A 13,288-nucleotide genomic window follows, 5' to 3' on the forward strand; every position below is an offset into this window, starting at 1 on the left:
TGGGTGGTGTTGACAGCTTTTGATGGAGATGGGTGAGCCTCACTTTTGGATATCAAATATTCATATTCAGGAAAGTATTATTACTTAGATCGAAGATTATATAGAAAACACTTAAAGGGACTTTGCTTAGATATTATACATGAATCTATTGATTTAGGCTTAAAACAGTAACATAAAACTATTTATTACAGAGGAATCTAATTTAATTTAATGTCCAACAAGTTGCTGATAACATCATTCATTATGTCTGGGGAAAATGCATCTGTGATTTATACTACCATTAACAAATTTGGTGCCAGTAAGATTTTTTAAGATTCTGAAAAAAAGTTGCTTAAGCTCAAGGCTGCATTTATTTGATAGTAAAAACTGGAATATTATGTAATTTTATCATAATTTACAATAACGGTTTTCTTTCTTAATCTATTTTTAAATGTACTTTATTCCTTTGATGGCTAGGTTGAATTTTCAGCAGTCATTACTCCAGTCTTCACTGTCACATGATCCTTCAGGATTCATTCAATCATTCTAATACTGCTCAGGTGCTAAAAAAAAAAAAAAAAAACTTCTTATCAGTGTTGGAAACTGCATTTTTGTGGACACTATATTCTCTTTTTTTCAGGCAGGATTCTTCAATGAATAAACATTTTAAAATAAAATGTCTTAGATTTTTTTCCCTTTTGTATCAATGTAAAAGTCTTCACTGCTGAATAAAAGTATTAACTTTTAATATAATAATATTTGGCCCCAGTGATGAACAGTACTGTATTTGTGCAGCTTCTTAAGCAGCATGTAGAGTCAAAAGGTTCTTTCTTATCATATAAATATTCATTTGTTTTGAATGAAGTATAAATAGTCAAACAAATCAATCGGAGACTGGTGTTTTCTCTCATTTAATCCAAGGCAAAGTCACAAATGTAAAGAAACTGCTTAGTTGAAACACCATAAAACATAAACCAATCAAATACACACAGCAATGAACATTATTTAAAGGCAGTGCAGCTACGTAGTAATATGTAATTTCATTTCTACATTTTATTTTTCAGTCACAAACTGCACAACTCAATAATGCACAACTCTACTGTAGTATTAGAGACCAAGTTAATTTCCCTCAGGTACAAGACATGCAAATACATGGAGTCAATACAGCTAAAGAATACCTTTTTAATTACATTTCTGCACATTAATTGAACACATTCCCTAAGAATGAACGAACCAGGGCTTTCATAGGCTTTTGAAATACCACAGATTGCATAGATTGTGCCCTTGACTTCTTTCATTCCCTTCTGCTCATCTACAGTATATAATCACCATAGGTATGTGATGTACCTAATCACAATCACATCTGAAATCACTTAAGAGATTGAACCATATTGGTAGGTCCTTTACAATTGATATTGATTAATCGGTCTCATCCACAGGAAATAATAGTGAAGCGTTTGGACACACAGGACATGTTATGCAACACGATACCGAGCAGAAAAATCAAAATGAATGCCACAAGTAGTACAGTGCAAACCCCTGTCCATGCTGTGGTCTTAACTGCCACCTCCTCCATCCCCTCCTCACCCGTGTCATCTCCCAGCACAAGGCTCCGGCCATCAGAGATGTTTAACACCCCAATGCTTTTAGGAACAAATCGGCATGCCGGTTCTCCAGGAAGTAACGCCCCATCTGTGTCCAAAGGGACAGGCAGCAGGTAGCAACTGCTATTGGGTAAGTGTATAAAGATGGGAGAGTATTCGGAGGAGTGAGACAGACCGATAACTGAAAGTACTTCCGGGTCATCTGGAAGATGTGAGACCGAAAGGCCGCCAGGGATCTGCGTCACACAACGACACCAAGGACAGCGGAGCTCTCTCTGGCTGAGCCTCATCTGGCTCAGACACACGGAGCAGCAGGTATGCTGGCAGTGCAGGAGTTTGGGACGGCGCCATTGGCTGAAGTAGTTGAAACAGATTTGGCACTCAAGCCTGGAGCTCTGGGACAAGGTGTCCATCGTCCTTAAAATGTGGCTTCTCGGTTGCTTCGATGAAGGTATCCTTGCTGGTTTGTTTGGCCAATACACTTCTCCGTCAAACACTCAGTGTTGATCTGGTCGTCAGTGCTTTAATCCACATCTAGCTCTTCCTGCGGAAGCGAGACAAATATGTTGCATAAAAACAGACTGTCGAGGATTTAATAAAGGAGAAAAGCTTTGGCACATACACATGCAAGCAGAGGGGTTAATTTATCATGCGCTAGCTGTGAGCTGGATCGAAATTCTCGTCAGGCTTGACTTCGATGTAGACGCCCTGGATAAGTAAACAAATCAGCAGGGATTAGGACCGACACGGTGAAGAACGCTGAGGTTAAATCGTGTGTGTGAACTAAAAACAAAACATCTTAATTTGTTAATTATCTGTGATTAATTCTTTGATTATGTGAAATTACTTGATCGCTTCACGAAGTGATTCTTACCATGGGTTTAGCACAGATCCAAGCAGGGTTTCAAATCATTCAATGAACACAGCTGGAAATAAAAGCAGTCTACAGGAATATCCTTCCCCATCTAACAATACATGATAATAAAGAACAAAAGAAATAGTACTTTAACTGGCCTAAAATGGCCTAAATGAATCCATTCCTAAAGTAGGGAGAATGAGGTTAAATGTGCCCGTTTTTAAGTTGTGCCCTAAATGAAGAGATATTAGAGGTGAAACTAAAATGCCTAATAATATTTCATGATTAAAATTTTAGATTTTAAAATAGAAGGCCACAGAGTATGTCTATAAATAAATAAATAAATAAACTTGCCCCATTTTACTGTTAAACTGTATCATATCAAGAGGTAAATTCATTGGGGAACATGCAAGAACATTTTGTGAAATAAAAAAAATATGATCATAAATGGAAACAATATTTACTAATGAAAATACCATTCTAACATAATTTTGATATACATTTTTCACATTTCATAAACCAATCAGGAAGACAGCATGTCTGAAAAGTGAAAACATTTTTATTATTTTCTAATAATACACAGTCTCCAAATGCATCAGACACTTTCCACCACAGCTACATTTTTCAGAGATTTAATAATGAATTTATTCTTAAGCCAAACATGCATGGCCATACTTTGTTTAAATGCATTTATATTTTACAAAGAGCATATTTTAAAAACACATTTAGCATTTTCTCAAATTGTATTTCAAAATTGGAAATGTACTTTCTGCCCATTTAAGCACATTTTCTGGTTCAACATTTTCGGTTTGAAAAATCTGCACTGTCAGCCACCTACATTCAGCATTTTTTGAAATATTTTAGCTGGAAACAATATTGGATAAATGGATAAATATTTGCTGTATGATACATACAAGTTAATGTAACATGAGAAATACTTATCACTTTGTGCATCTCCCAATCCGCGTATGATGAATTATTCCTAAACACATGATTATAAGGTGGCACCTCGCCCAGTGACATCTAACTCCTCCTCTCCTGACTTCTGATCTGGGTCCTATGTTAGTTTTGTCTTCACTTATATGGTTAAATATTATAACATCATGGAATTTAATGTTTCAAACCACACTATATAAATTAAATACATTAGTATTATGGTTTATGTTATCAATGTAACTTTGTAATCAGGGTTGTATCATTGCCAAAAAAAAAAAGCTGTTCTACTCAATGGGCAGTGTAATCCACTTAGAGTGTTTATACGAGTTTTCACTAGATGGAAAACTTCCTCTTACAAGCAAGAGCAAAATGTGACCTAGTTTACTTGAGCCCTTAGGCACAATTTCTAAAAACCTGCATGACACATGAATATTTGCATGCATGAAGCTGACCAGTGAATGGGAGTTCAAAACCCCCTCCAGCACTCATGCCTCCTTCTGACCATAACCAATTCTGACTAAATATTCCTGCCTCATCTAAATTTTGGGCATTTGTTTCCTTCAGGTACTGTACGGCTAATATGCATTTTAATTGCTTGGCTCAATGCTTGTCACTAAGGGATGAGTATTCAAGGTGAAATGAAGTGTGCCAGTACTACACGTCAATCACCTGAGAAAAGAATGAACACTTACCAAGTGACTAATTTAAAGTTAAAAGACTTGTGGTCACGTTTTCAGCATAAACTTCACACCAGACTTCCTGTTGTTACACTTCTAACTGCTCATGTGACCATGACATGCAAAACAAAAGTTATCACATCGTGTTCGTCTCTTTCAAGTTCAAAGGTTTATACGATGTAAGTAATTGCTCATATACATATAATTCCACTTCATCCCTTGAGGGGAAAAATAATTAATAATGCAATTAAGCCTGCTATTGTGGCATGAATGGACGGACGCCCCCGAGGGCTTATGCGTTATTAGGTGCACATTATCTTGTGACAGAGAAGTGGAAATATTTCCTTTCTCTTTGGGACTTCCAATCAAAACGCATTACGTAGAAGGCTTTAGAGACTTACAGACATGAATACTTTTCATTTACCAAAACCTTTTGGCTAAATGAGCCCAGTTCATCATTTGAAGTCCGTGATTATTTCATGCTCTTCAAATTGGTGTCATTAAAAAAAAGTGCAGCAAAAATGAAACAAATTTGAATGCTACCAATCCAGATCACTGTTATAGAGAATTCAGGTGCTTCGTATTTCAGTAACCATGAAAACCATTCCAGCTCAATTTCACACAGCATAATTTCCTTCGGCACACAGGGGAGAAAACGTGCCAATCTATTAAACATCCTGTGGGCACATTTTCTAAATCATATGAAATACTTGAGAAGGTGTACCCTTGTGAACATGTCCTTTGAGTTCTCACTTCTGTACTGGCATCAGGATCTCATTTTACACTGAGCAAGCTAGCTTTAGTTTAACCTGACATATTTTCAACACAAACTGGAAATATTTGCCTTTTTACATTTACTTTAAAACAATAGAGGATTAAGAGTATGACTAAAGAAATACAATGGGACTGGCACACTAGATGTGCCCCACATAAAATATTATCAAATGTGAAACTATGCCTTTACGATTATATCTTTAAAGAAACATGAATCCCATGGTGGATGCTTCACTGAGGGTCAATCTTAAGTCCAACGTCTTGAAAACTAAGACAATGAAACAAGCAGATACCAAACCGTCAGCTGTGTGCTAGCATCAACCTGATGGATGCAGCTGATTCAGGGGATTTGTCAGAAAGAGGGGAAATGAAAAAAATATTAAGGCCGTGAGACATTTCTCAAGGGTAATGCGCTGACTTGAGCAGGTGGGGAGGGGCGTCATTCATGCATGCCCTTGGCCTTTACTTTTTGATGCCTTTTTTCATGCAACATAAGACGCCTGTGGGATGTTGGCATTACAGCTTGCCACCTCCAGCGTTAACCTGCGCAAACAATGCAGAAATGTGAAACATCCCAGTGTGACACGTAATTTATGCGGCAAAGTCACACAGATTTTCCTCTGTGTTTATTTTTGAATCAAAGCACACTGAACTTCAGTTGAGCAGGGAGTTGAGTGTTTGTGACAGGGAGCAGATAAGTGTTTAACTTTGTACTAAAATCCTGTCTTAACAAACGGGTGTCAAATGAACAGAACTCTTAGACTGATTAAAGTACATGCCGATCACCAACACAAACCCATGTTAATAAGAACCAAAAGGAAAACTCGAATGCTGAGTGGATCAAGCAGTGTCTGATAGCAAACCACTGAGATGAGATAATGCAAGATAATACCAGTGGAATGTACTAATGAAGACACAGGGTAAAGTCAAACAACCAATTTCGGATGAAGTTGAATGACATATAAACAGACTCTGTGTGCTGAAGTTTGGGATTTATAAAGATAACCCAGATATTTTGGACTGCGTGACATGTACAGGCATTATCAGGGCACGTCTGTTTTCAGAAACAGGCGTATTTACAATAGTTGAAATTGGCGGCGTCTCAAAACCTAGCAACCTGCTCACATTTCTGGGCATCCAGCGAGCCTATGTCACCCAGAAATGCCGCCTAGTTAGGCAGCTAGCTGTGGTTTGACACGCGGCCATTTCAACGTCTCTAAACAATAAAAACAAGACATCAGCCGGAACAGAGACAGAAACTGCCCAAAATAACCCTGCTGCAGTGTAAAAGAGCAGGTTCCTTCCGTACTGCACTGATGCATAATACAACCAAATAAAATAAAACACAATGCAAAACTTGATGGGCTGCTAGAGGCTAAACTTGCTTTGACAGACAATGTGCTCCAATAAAAGTTAAACACGCTCAGAACAAACCGCGGTTGAAACGTAATGCAGCAAATATGCATCGATGCAGTGGAACTACACTGATCCAAACAAACAGATTTTGTTTGATGTTAACTCTGTTATTGTTTAACAAGGGATAAAATCTCAGAACAAATTTAATGCGAGTGCACGTATAGGAAAGCCAAGTAGTTTTAGCCCTCTCTTTGAAAAGAGTGGGGGGAAACTCACCTTGCATATCGAAAGGTGTTTTCGTCTATGCAAAGACAGGACATCGCATGCAGAGCAGTCTCATCTATCATACTTCACTCTGCCTTCTTCAAAGGCTGTAGTACTGTACTGTAAACGCTCTCTGCTACAACCACAGCGCAGCCAATAGCGAGCGACCTCTGCGAAGACAACAGCCAATAGAGAAGCCCGCTAATCATATTGCCACGCCCCTTAACCAGAGCTAATCAAGTCTAAACAGGTCTGATAGTTTAGTTGTTTGAAGGCGGATTACATTTTGTTACATTTGTTTAAAAACAAATACGTAGGCTACTTGCCTTGAACAATATGCACAACAATCTTTTCAATAACAGTCCTCAATTTAAGTAAACATACAAAAAAAAATTAAATCTTTCCTTTGTTTTTTAAGGATCTTTTTATAAACGTATAAAGGTTAAAGGCAAAATATTTAAGTTATTTTTATTTAATTCAAATATCACGTCATGATTGTCACGTGACACTGCATCCCATTTACTGTATAACTGATATATGTTTTATTTTATTTTATTCTTTCTTATTTGATTTCTAAACATGTGAACTATCAGGAAATATATTGCTTTTCAAACATGTGTAAGTAAATGTGATTTGCACTAGATTGTTATTTGATCTATAATTGGTTATGGGCAAAGCAGAGCAATAGTGTGCTATTAACTACACATAAAAACCCAACTTTTTACTTAAGTATATGTGTGTTATGCCATAAAATATTTGTTTAATGTGTCTGGCTTTGTATTTAATGGGAATTTAATCAAATAAAAATGTAATAACATTAAAAATATTTAATAAGTTACTGTAACATTTTCATTTTACAAAGAGCAAAGTACACTTACATTATCAAAGAACATTTTCACTTCAGTCTAGCCAGAGTTCAGGCACTCTCATTTAAAAAAATCCCATTTAAATCATTGAAGCTGTCTACACTGTGAAATTAATACCTTACTTACATTCTTATGCATATAGTTCAGTCAGCAAGCAAGTGAACAAAACACAGGGTTTCAGCAATGACTCATCTGAACGTCTCTGATTGGCAATTGCATTAATAATCTCAACAGAATCGTGTGTGATTGGTTATAAGGCAAGTTATCTCTTTTTTATCCTTTGGAAGCTGAATTTAAAATCCACTTGGCTCAGAAACTTTGAATGGCCATGACACCTCTGCGAGGCAGCTTAACGGTTTAATGATCTACAACAATATAAAACAAATTTCGGTGATAACTAAACTAATACTTAATTACTATAATACTGATTTCTTGCTAGAAATAATATCAAAGGGCAAAAGTTAGTCAGAAATATACATTTACACACAACTTTCCACCAAACGCAACTTTCAGATGCCATCTTTATTTTTTGGCTCAACAGTCATGGAATGGAACACACAGGATTGTCGGATATCAAAGGCAGCGATACATCTATGCTGCCTTTAAAATTCAATCAGAATATGGTGCCTCCGGAGACAGTAAATAAAGCAGAATTTGGTTTCGGATGCCTTCCTGCATTGGAATGCTGCCTCCCAGACAGCAAGCAGTTTCGGCCCAGATCCGGCCCACATCTGGGCCCACATGGATTTCATGCGGGTTAAATGTGGGCCAGATCTGGGCCAAAACTGCTTGCTGTCTGGGCTCCGAAGGCAGCATTTTAGAGGTTTCGAATGCAGCCACGCACTGTGTCCATATAGGTTGCATCCGAAAACTGAAAAATGCTTCCTTCGGAGGTTGTATTCCAAGTAGGAAGGCATCAAGGCATGTCCGAAATCAATGTCAGCTTCATTTCCTGTCTCCTGAGAAGCCTTTGTCTGGCCGGTTTTTGAAGGCAGCATAGATGTATCCCACAATCCTGTGCGTTCCATAATGTGACGGTTTAGCCAAAAAATAAAGATGGCGTCTGAAAGTTGCGGTCGGTGGTCAGTTTGTGTGTAAATGTATATTTCTGAAAAACATTTTCCACTTTTTATGTAATTTCTAGCGAGAAATTAATATTACAGTAGTGAAATATCCACCTAGTTATCACCAAAGCGCTCTATATTTTGCTGTCGATCATTAAAACATCATCAAACCTCAGAAGCCTGTGTGAAATCCGTTTCATGAGGTGCCTTCGGGCAAAAACGCTGCCTGCAAAGTCATTGCCTTATTAGACAGCAAGGCACCTGCCTAAGTTTTCGGATACAGCCATAGTGTCATTGTGTCACCTGCCAATGACGTCATACACCCTCAATTTCCGGTTTTGTAGAGACGCTTTAATGTGTTGTGCGTTTTAATAGACAGGTGACGACCATACAAAGTAGCATGATAACAGAACTTTCAATTCTAGTATGATAAAACAGTGCTTCTATTTTCGCCCACATACGGACGACCGGAAGGAGCGGAAGCAGTCGACTGTGGCATTATAAAAGCTCTGCTGCTTTCGGCCCCTGTGTCGAGCTCGTTCAGTGGCATGGCTTCCTTCTATGTTAATAAATCATTAGCTCATCCATGAACATGATTTCTGCCCGAGTCCCATCGGACTGCGTTGGCTGTGGGGATGAAGACGACAACTCCCATGATTCCACACTCTGTCACGGCATCAAGTCCTCTATAGCTAGTGGCAAAAAAAAAAAAAAAAAAAAAACACAGTGCCTTTAGGGATTCTTAAAGTAGGATTTATAGCATTAAAGTAGATCTCGAAAGAGATAGACTATTGGGAACTAATGAAAATGCTCATTGTTGTTAGAAGTAAACTTTTACATTGTAGAACAGTATTGCATGACAAGTTGTTTATCCATTTCTATATCATGCCTCTGGGCAAAATCAGATTAAATTTAGGAGGAAGCCCTCAAACTGACTTTTTGAATGTCAAAGCTGTCATTCAAACTGACATAACGTATTGCAGAAAAATAAAATCAGATGGAGAATCTGAGAAGCCTGTGACATTTGGGCTAATATGTTACCTTTTTTTAGACTCCGATTTAATAGTCTGTGTAACTTCTGCAAGTACAAATATGGTCATTTGGTCTTAGCTTTGCCCTCAATGAGAACTTTTAAAAATTAGAACTTGCAAAAAAGCACCATGCTTTAGCATATTTGGGCAAAAGGCAGAACAAGCATTAAACTAGTGTTTCAGGTTTAAATTCACCAGAGAGCTGGAATCATGACTAGTCCATACTAATGAGCTGGCACTTCAAAATGAAAAACATGGACAACAGCAAACAAATGCACATGGCAGAGTTTTATTTTAAATAAATAACACGTACTGGACACTGGTCAAGTGCAATGTCAAGACTTTAATGACACAATAACACTGTACAGCTAGGTGGCATTTTCTGCATGTCAGCATTACACCGATGTATAAAAATAGCACGGTAATAAAAACAAAAAGACACATTTGGACTAAGAGTGGTCAAACTGCCAAATTGTCCACTTTATTTCTCATCCTTTTTTCTTTTTCCACATCACCCCTTAAACCAGCTGCATCTCTAGTGCCCAACATTTGAAACTGGTCGCAGTGGGCCAGTCGTTGACCACGCCAAAACTCTGAGCCCTTACACACCAGACAAGATCCACACCTCCAAGATCAAGCCACATGAGAAAAAGGCCTTCTAAGCAGAGGTCAAGGCCTGGTCCAGTGAGAGTAGTTTCTGTATAATATTAAGATGAATGCGGCGCACCCAAAATAGAAAAAAAAGTTAACTTGAGCCCTGGAAATGCAGCAAGGTGTACATCACGTCATACTTTAGTTACATACAGTCAAGAACAGTGTCCATGTGTACATTCATAGTGAGGTGCATTTTACACAAGTTTCAGGTAATACATTTAAGTATCACAGCAGTGCATTGTGGTTTAGTATCTTGTGCCCCTTTTCTTCAAAGCACCTGATGGGACAAAGTTGCACAAATAAACACTAGTTACTAAAAAAAAAAAAAAAAACACGATGTGACCGGATTAAACCCCTAAACTCACCTCTGCCTCTCTGGCAGTAGGTAAATTGGGTCTCATCATATTCACTTCTTGGCCTTTGTTGGTGGACTGTCTTACAAGTCGGCCTTCTCAAAGGAGTTCTCCCTTTACAAATCAAAAAGAACACAGTGTAAAAGACATACTAGACCCTTGCATTGAACAATTTTAGACATCCAAGTAGGTAAAAACCAAATCAACCCTACCTTGATCCTGAGGTCCACTAACTTGCCTCCAAGATCTTGGTTTGGCACCATAGGTCACCCAGTTCTCTTGGTCAGAGACAACACCCTCTCTCCATTTTCGTTCTAAAAATATTTTTGCATGAGTAGACCACCTTGTGACAGCATTAAAGTGCAAATTCAAATTATTATTATTATTTTTTATATCACCCTTACCAATACAAGGCCTGCACAAGGCACCCTTTTGAATTCTCTTATCTGCTTTAGCCAGAGAGCCACACTCCTCAAAGCACTCTCCTTTGGGATGCACATGAGCCTGCTCATGTAGACCACAGCTCTCTTGGCCTTCACACAGCAGCTTCCTGTGCCGGTGTTTGGCACAGTGATGGCCACAAGAGGGAAGGGCATGCCTACTGTAACTCTTCCTCTTCGGTATTCTCGGAGATTCACAGTTACTCCGCACATCTGTGTCGAGGTCATACTCACAGTCTTGATCGGACGCCTCGTCTCTCTCAAGATGGCTGTGTTCGGCCACTTTGCACATTCCTACTTCATCCTGCAAGCTTGAGCCGCAGCACACACACATTTTCTGGCAGACAGGGCAAGTTTTGTCCACACTCAGGAGCTCTTTTCTGGAGCTAACAGGAACGTCAGTGGTTTCAGCCAGCTTACCACCACCAACATACACATGCCCCGGAATGAGATCAAGATCCTCCACATCAGTGGAGAACATTTCATCTCTGGAAGAGAGCTCATCTATGGACGGACTCAGAACACTCTGGCGTTCTTGGGTCACGGGAGGGTAGTAGCTGTAGGAATATGCACTGCCGATTGAGGACAGATAGTTTTGTGGAGGCAACAGCATAGATGGAGAATCAAAGTAAACAAGTGGGTCAATCGTGCGTTCAAGACTAAGGCCAGTTGTTGTCTTATTGCATGGCAAGCGAAGGATTTGATATGACAGGTCAAACTCTTCAGAGAGCTTTATGAGAGGCTCCATAACATCAGCATCAGTAGATGCAATATTCTGTACCAGCTCATCACCTGGTTTCTCCGAATCGAGGTCCTCCGTTGGATCAGCAGGGTCTTTGACACCACTACAGAACACATTGCCAGTTGCATTGGTTGTTGACTTTTCATTTTGGCAGCATGTTTCATCAGGAACACTTTGTTGCTCATTATCCACATTGGCATCCTCTTTCTCATGGACAGAGGAACTGTCAAGGGGTAGCACATCTGATAGCATACATTCATCCAGTCTACCCTGGCTAGATTCAGCATCATACGCAGAGTCGCTGTAGGTTGTGGGCCTTGTGACCTGATCCTCCTTGCCTTCCTGAGAGGTGAGCTCTAATTTAGAGTCTTCATTTAAACAGGTCAGTTTATCTCCTTGTACTACATCAGGGGTAGACGAGACCACAGAGTTAAGCCCCTTGTCACCACCTTGTTCACTGGCCTTCAGACTCTCAATTTTGTCTAGCAGTTTGTTGACTGAATCACTAGGATCAGTTTGGACCTCAGAACAGGCAGTCTCCCGATGCGTCCCTGCATGTTGATAGTGGTGGCGGACACGCAAATCGTAGGATGCAACGGAGGGGAAGTGGGGGTTGATTCTTCTGTAATCAATAGGCTGCATGGGTGCATGTGGGATCACATACCCAGGATACTGCATAAACTGATAAGGGGCCACATACGGTCGGCCGAATTGCAAAGCTGGAACAAAGAGAAAAAAAAAATGGTTGTGATAAATTAACTGATAGTCAACAGTAATCACTGCCTCAAAAGACTGAACTTACATGGCCCTGGAAAGCCATAGTGGCCATATGGATTCATGGGCCATTGATACATATAATAAGGTTGAGATGGTGGCTGAACATAGAAAAAGGGCCTGGTGTGGTTTACTGGATGGTGAGGTTGCCCAACTCCCATTGATTGTGAAGTGTTGTTTATGCCTAAAAACAAAAACAAAACAAAGTTGCATTTGCCAGATCATTATAGGCTACATAATTAGCATTTGCCTGGGTGTAGTTATTCAGTATCCCTGTCGTTCAAACAATAGAGCATAACGCTAGAAACAAAGTCATGGGCTGAGAAGATTACCTTCCATTTCTTGTGAGGAGACGAAGACAGCACAGGATACAAAACACCGCAATACTGTACAACAAACGTTCCACGCTCAAAACCACGATATATTAGACCAAACAAACAATACCAATAAAGGAAAAGAAAGGACAGGCATTCTATTAGCACATTTTATATTACAACAGCAAAAAAAAAAAAAAAAAAAAAAACACTAACCTCAGATGTGAAAGTGACAAAGTGGACTTAAATGTGTATAAAGCGAGAGCAACTAACTCTGGCAATAAAGTTTTTCACTTCAGATTTATAAGTTATGCTTGTTTTCAGCGATCCACGCAATCAAATGGCAGCCAGCAGGTGTATCCAATTTATCCTTTATTCAGCAAAGCACTGACGTCGGACTTTATCATAAGCAGTCTATGCCTCTAGTCTACCTCATTTAAAATAATAACAATAATAAATATATAATAATTATTATAGTGTTGCTTCATAATTCATATATTAATTTGTTTTGTATTATAATTCAACTTAATCAGTTCACATTTATGTACTCCAGTTTCACTAATCTACCCATTGTTATGTTGATGAAATGCGCTTCCTCACAGTC

At 38.9% G+C, this 13,288-nt stretch overlaps 2 protein-coding genes across 6 annotated transcripts; both read right to left on the reverse strand.

Moving 5' to 3' along the window:
* Positions 1-864: 864 nt before the first annotated feature.
* On the reverse strand, positions 865-6,602 carry LOC113117558 (E3 ubiquitin-protein ligase rnf152-like). Of its 4 annotated transcripts, XM_026286333.1 has the most exons (4): positions 6,459-6,570; positions 2,458-2,548; positions 2,206-2,291; positions 865-2,127 (listed from the first exon to the last, which is right to left on the reverse strand). In XM_026286333.1, the coding sequence occupies exon 4, from the start codon at positions 1,994-1,996 to the stop codon at positions 1,409-1,411; it is 588 nt and encodes a 195-aa protein (XP_026142118.1). In that variant the 5' UTR covers positions 1,997-2,127; positions 2,206-2,291; positions 2,458-2,548; positions 6,459-6,570; the 3' UTR covers positions 865-1,408. The 4 variants fall into 4 exon arrangements, with proteins under 4 accessions (XP_026142118.1, XP_026142127.1, XP_026142134.1 ...); XM_026286342.1 differs by lacking the exon at positions 2,458-2,548; XM_026286349.1 differs by lacking the exon at positions 2,206-2,291.
* Positions 6,603-9,730: 3,128 nt separating this feature from the next.
* LOC113117582 (uncharacterized) lies at positions 9,731-13,034 on the reverse strand. Of its 2 annotated transcripts, none has more exons than XM_026286360.1 (7): positions 12,901-13,034; positions 12,703-12,756; positions 12,399-12,554; positions 10,819-12,315; positions 10,627-10,728; positions 10,427-10,528; positions 9,731-10,338 (listed from the first exon to the last, which is right to left on the reverse strand). In XM_026286360.1, exons 2-7 carry the CDS (start codon positions 12,707-12,709, stop codon positions 10,307-10,309), a joined length of 1,896 nt encoding a protein of 631 aa, XP_026142145.1. In that variant the 5' UTR covers positions 12,710-12,756; positions 12,901-13,034; the 3' UTR covers positions 9,731-10,306. The 2 variants fall into 2 exon arrangements, with proteins under 2 accessions (XP_026142145.1, XP_026142153.1); XM_026286368.1 differs by having other exon boundaries at positions 12,703-12,777; positions 12,901-13,024.
* Positions 13,035-13,288: the final 254 nt, after the last annotated feature.

Source organism: Carassius auratus, chromosome 2 (genome assembly GCF_003368295.1).
Source record: "Carassius auratus strain Wakin chromosome 2, ASM336829v1, whole genome shotgun sequence".
NCBI lineage: Eukaryota > Metazoa > Chordata > Actinopteri > Cypriniformes > Cyprinidae > Carassius > Carassius auratus.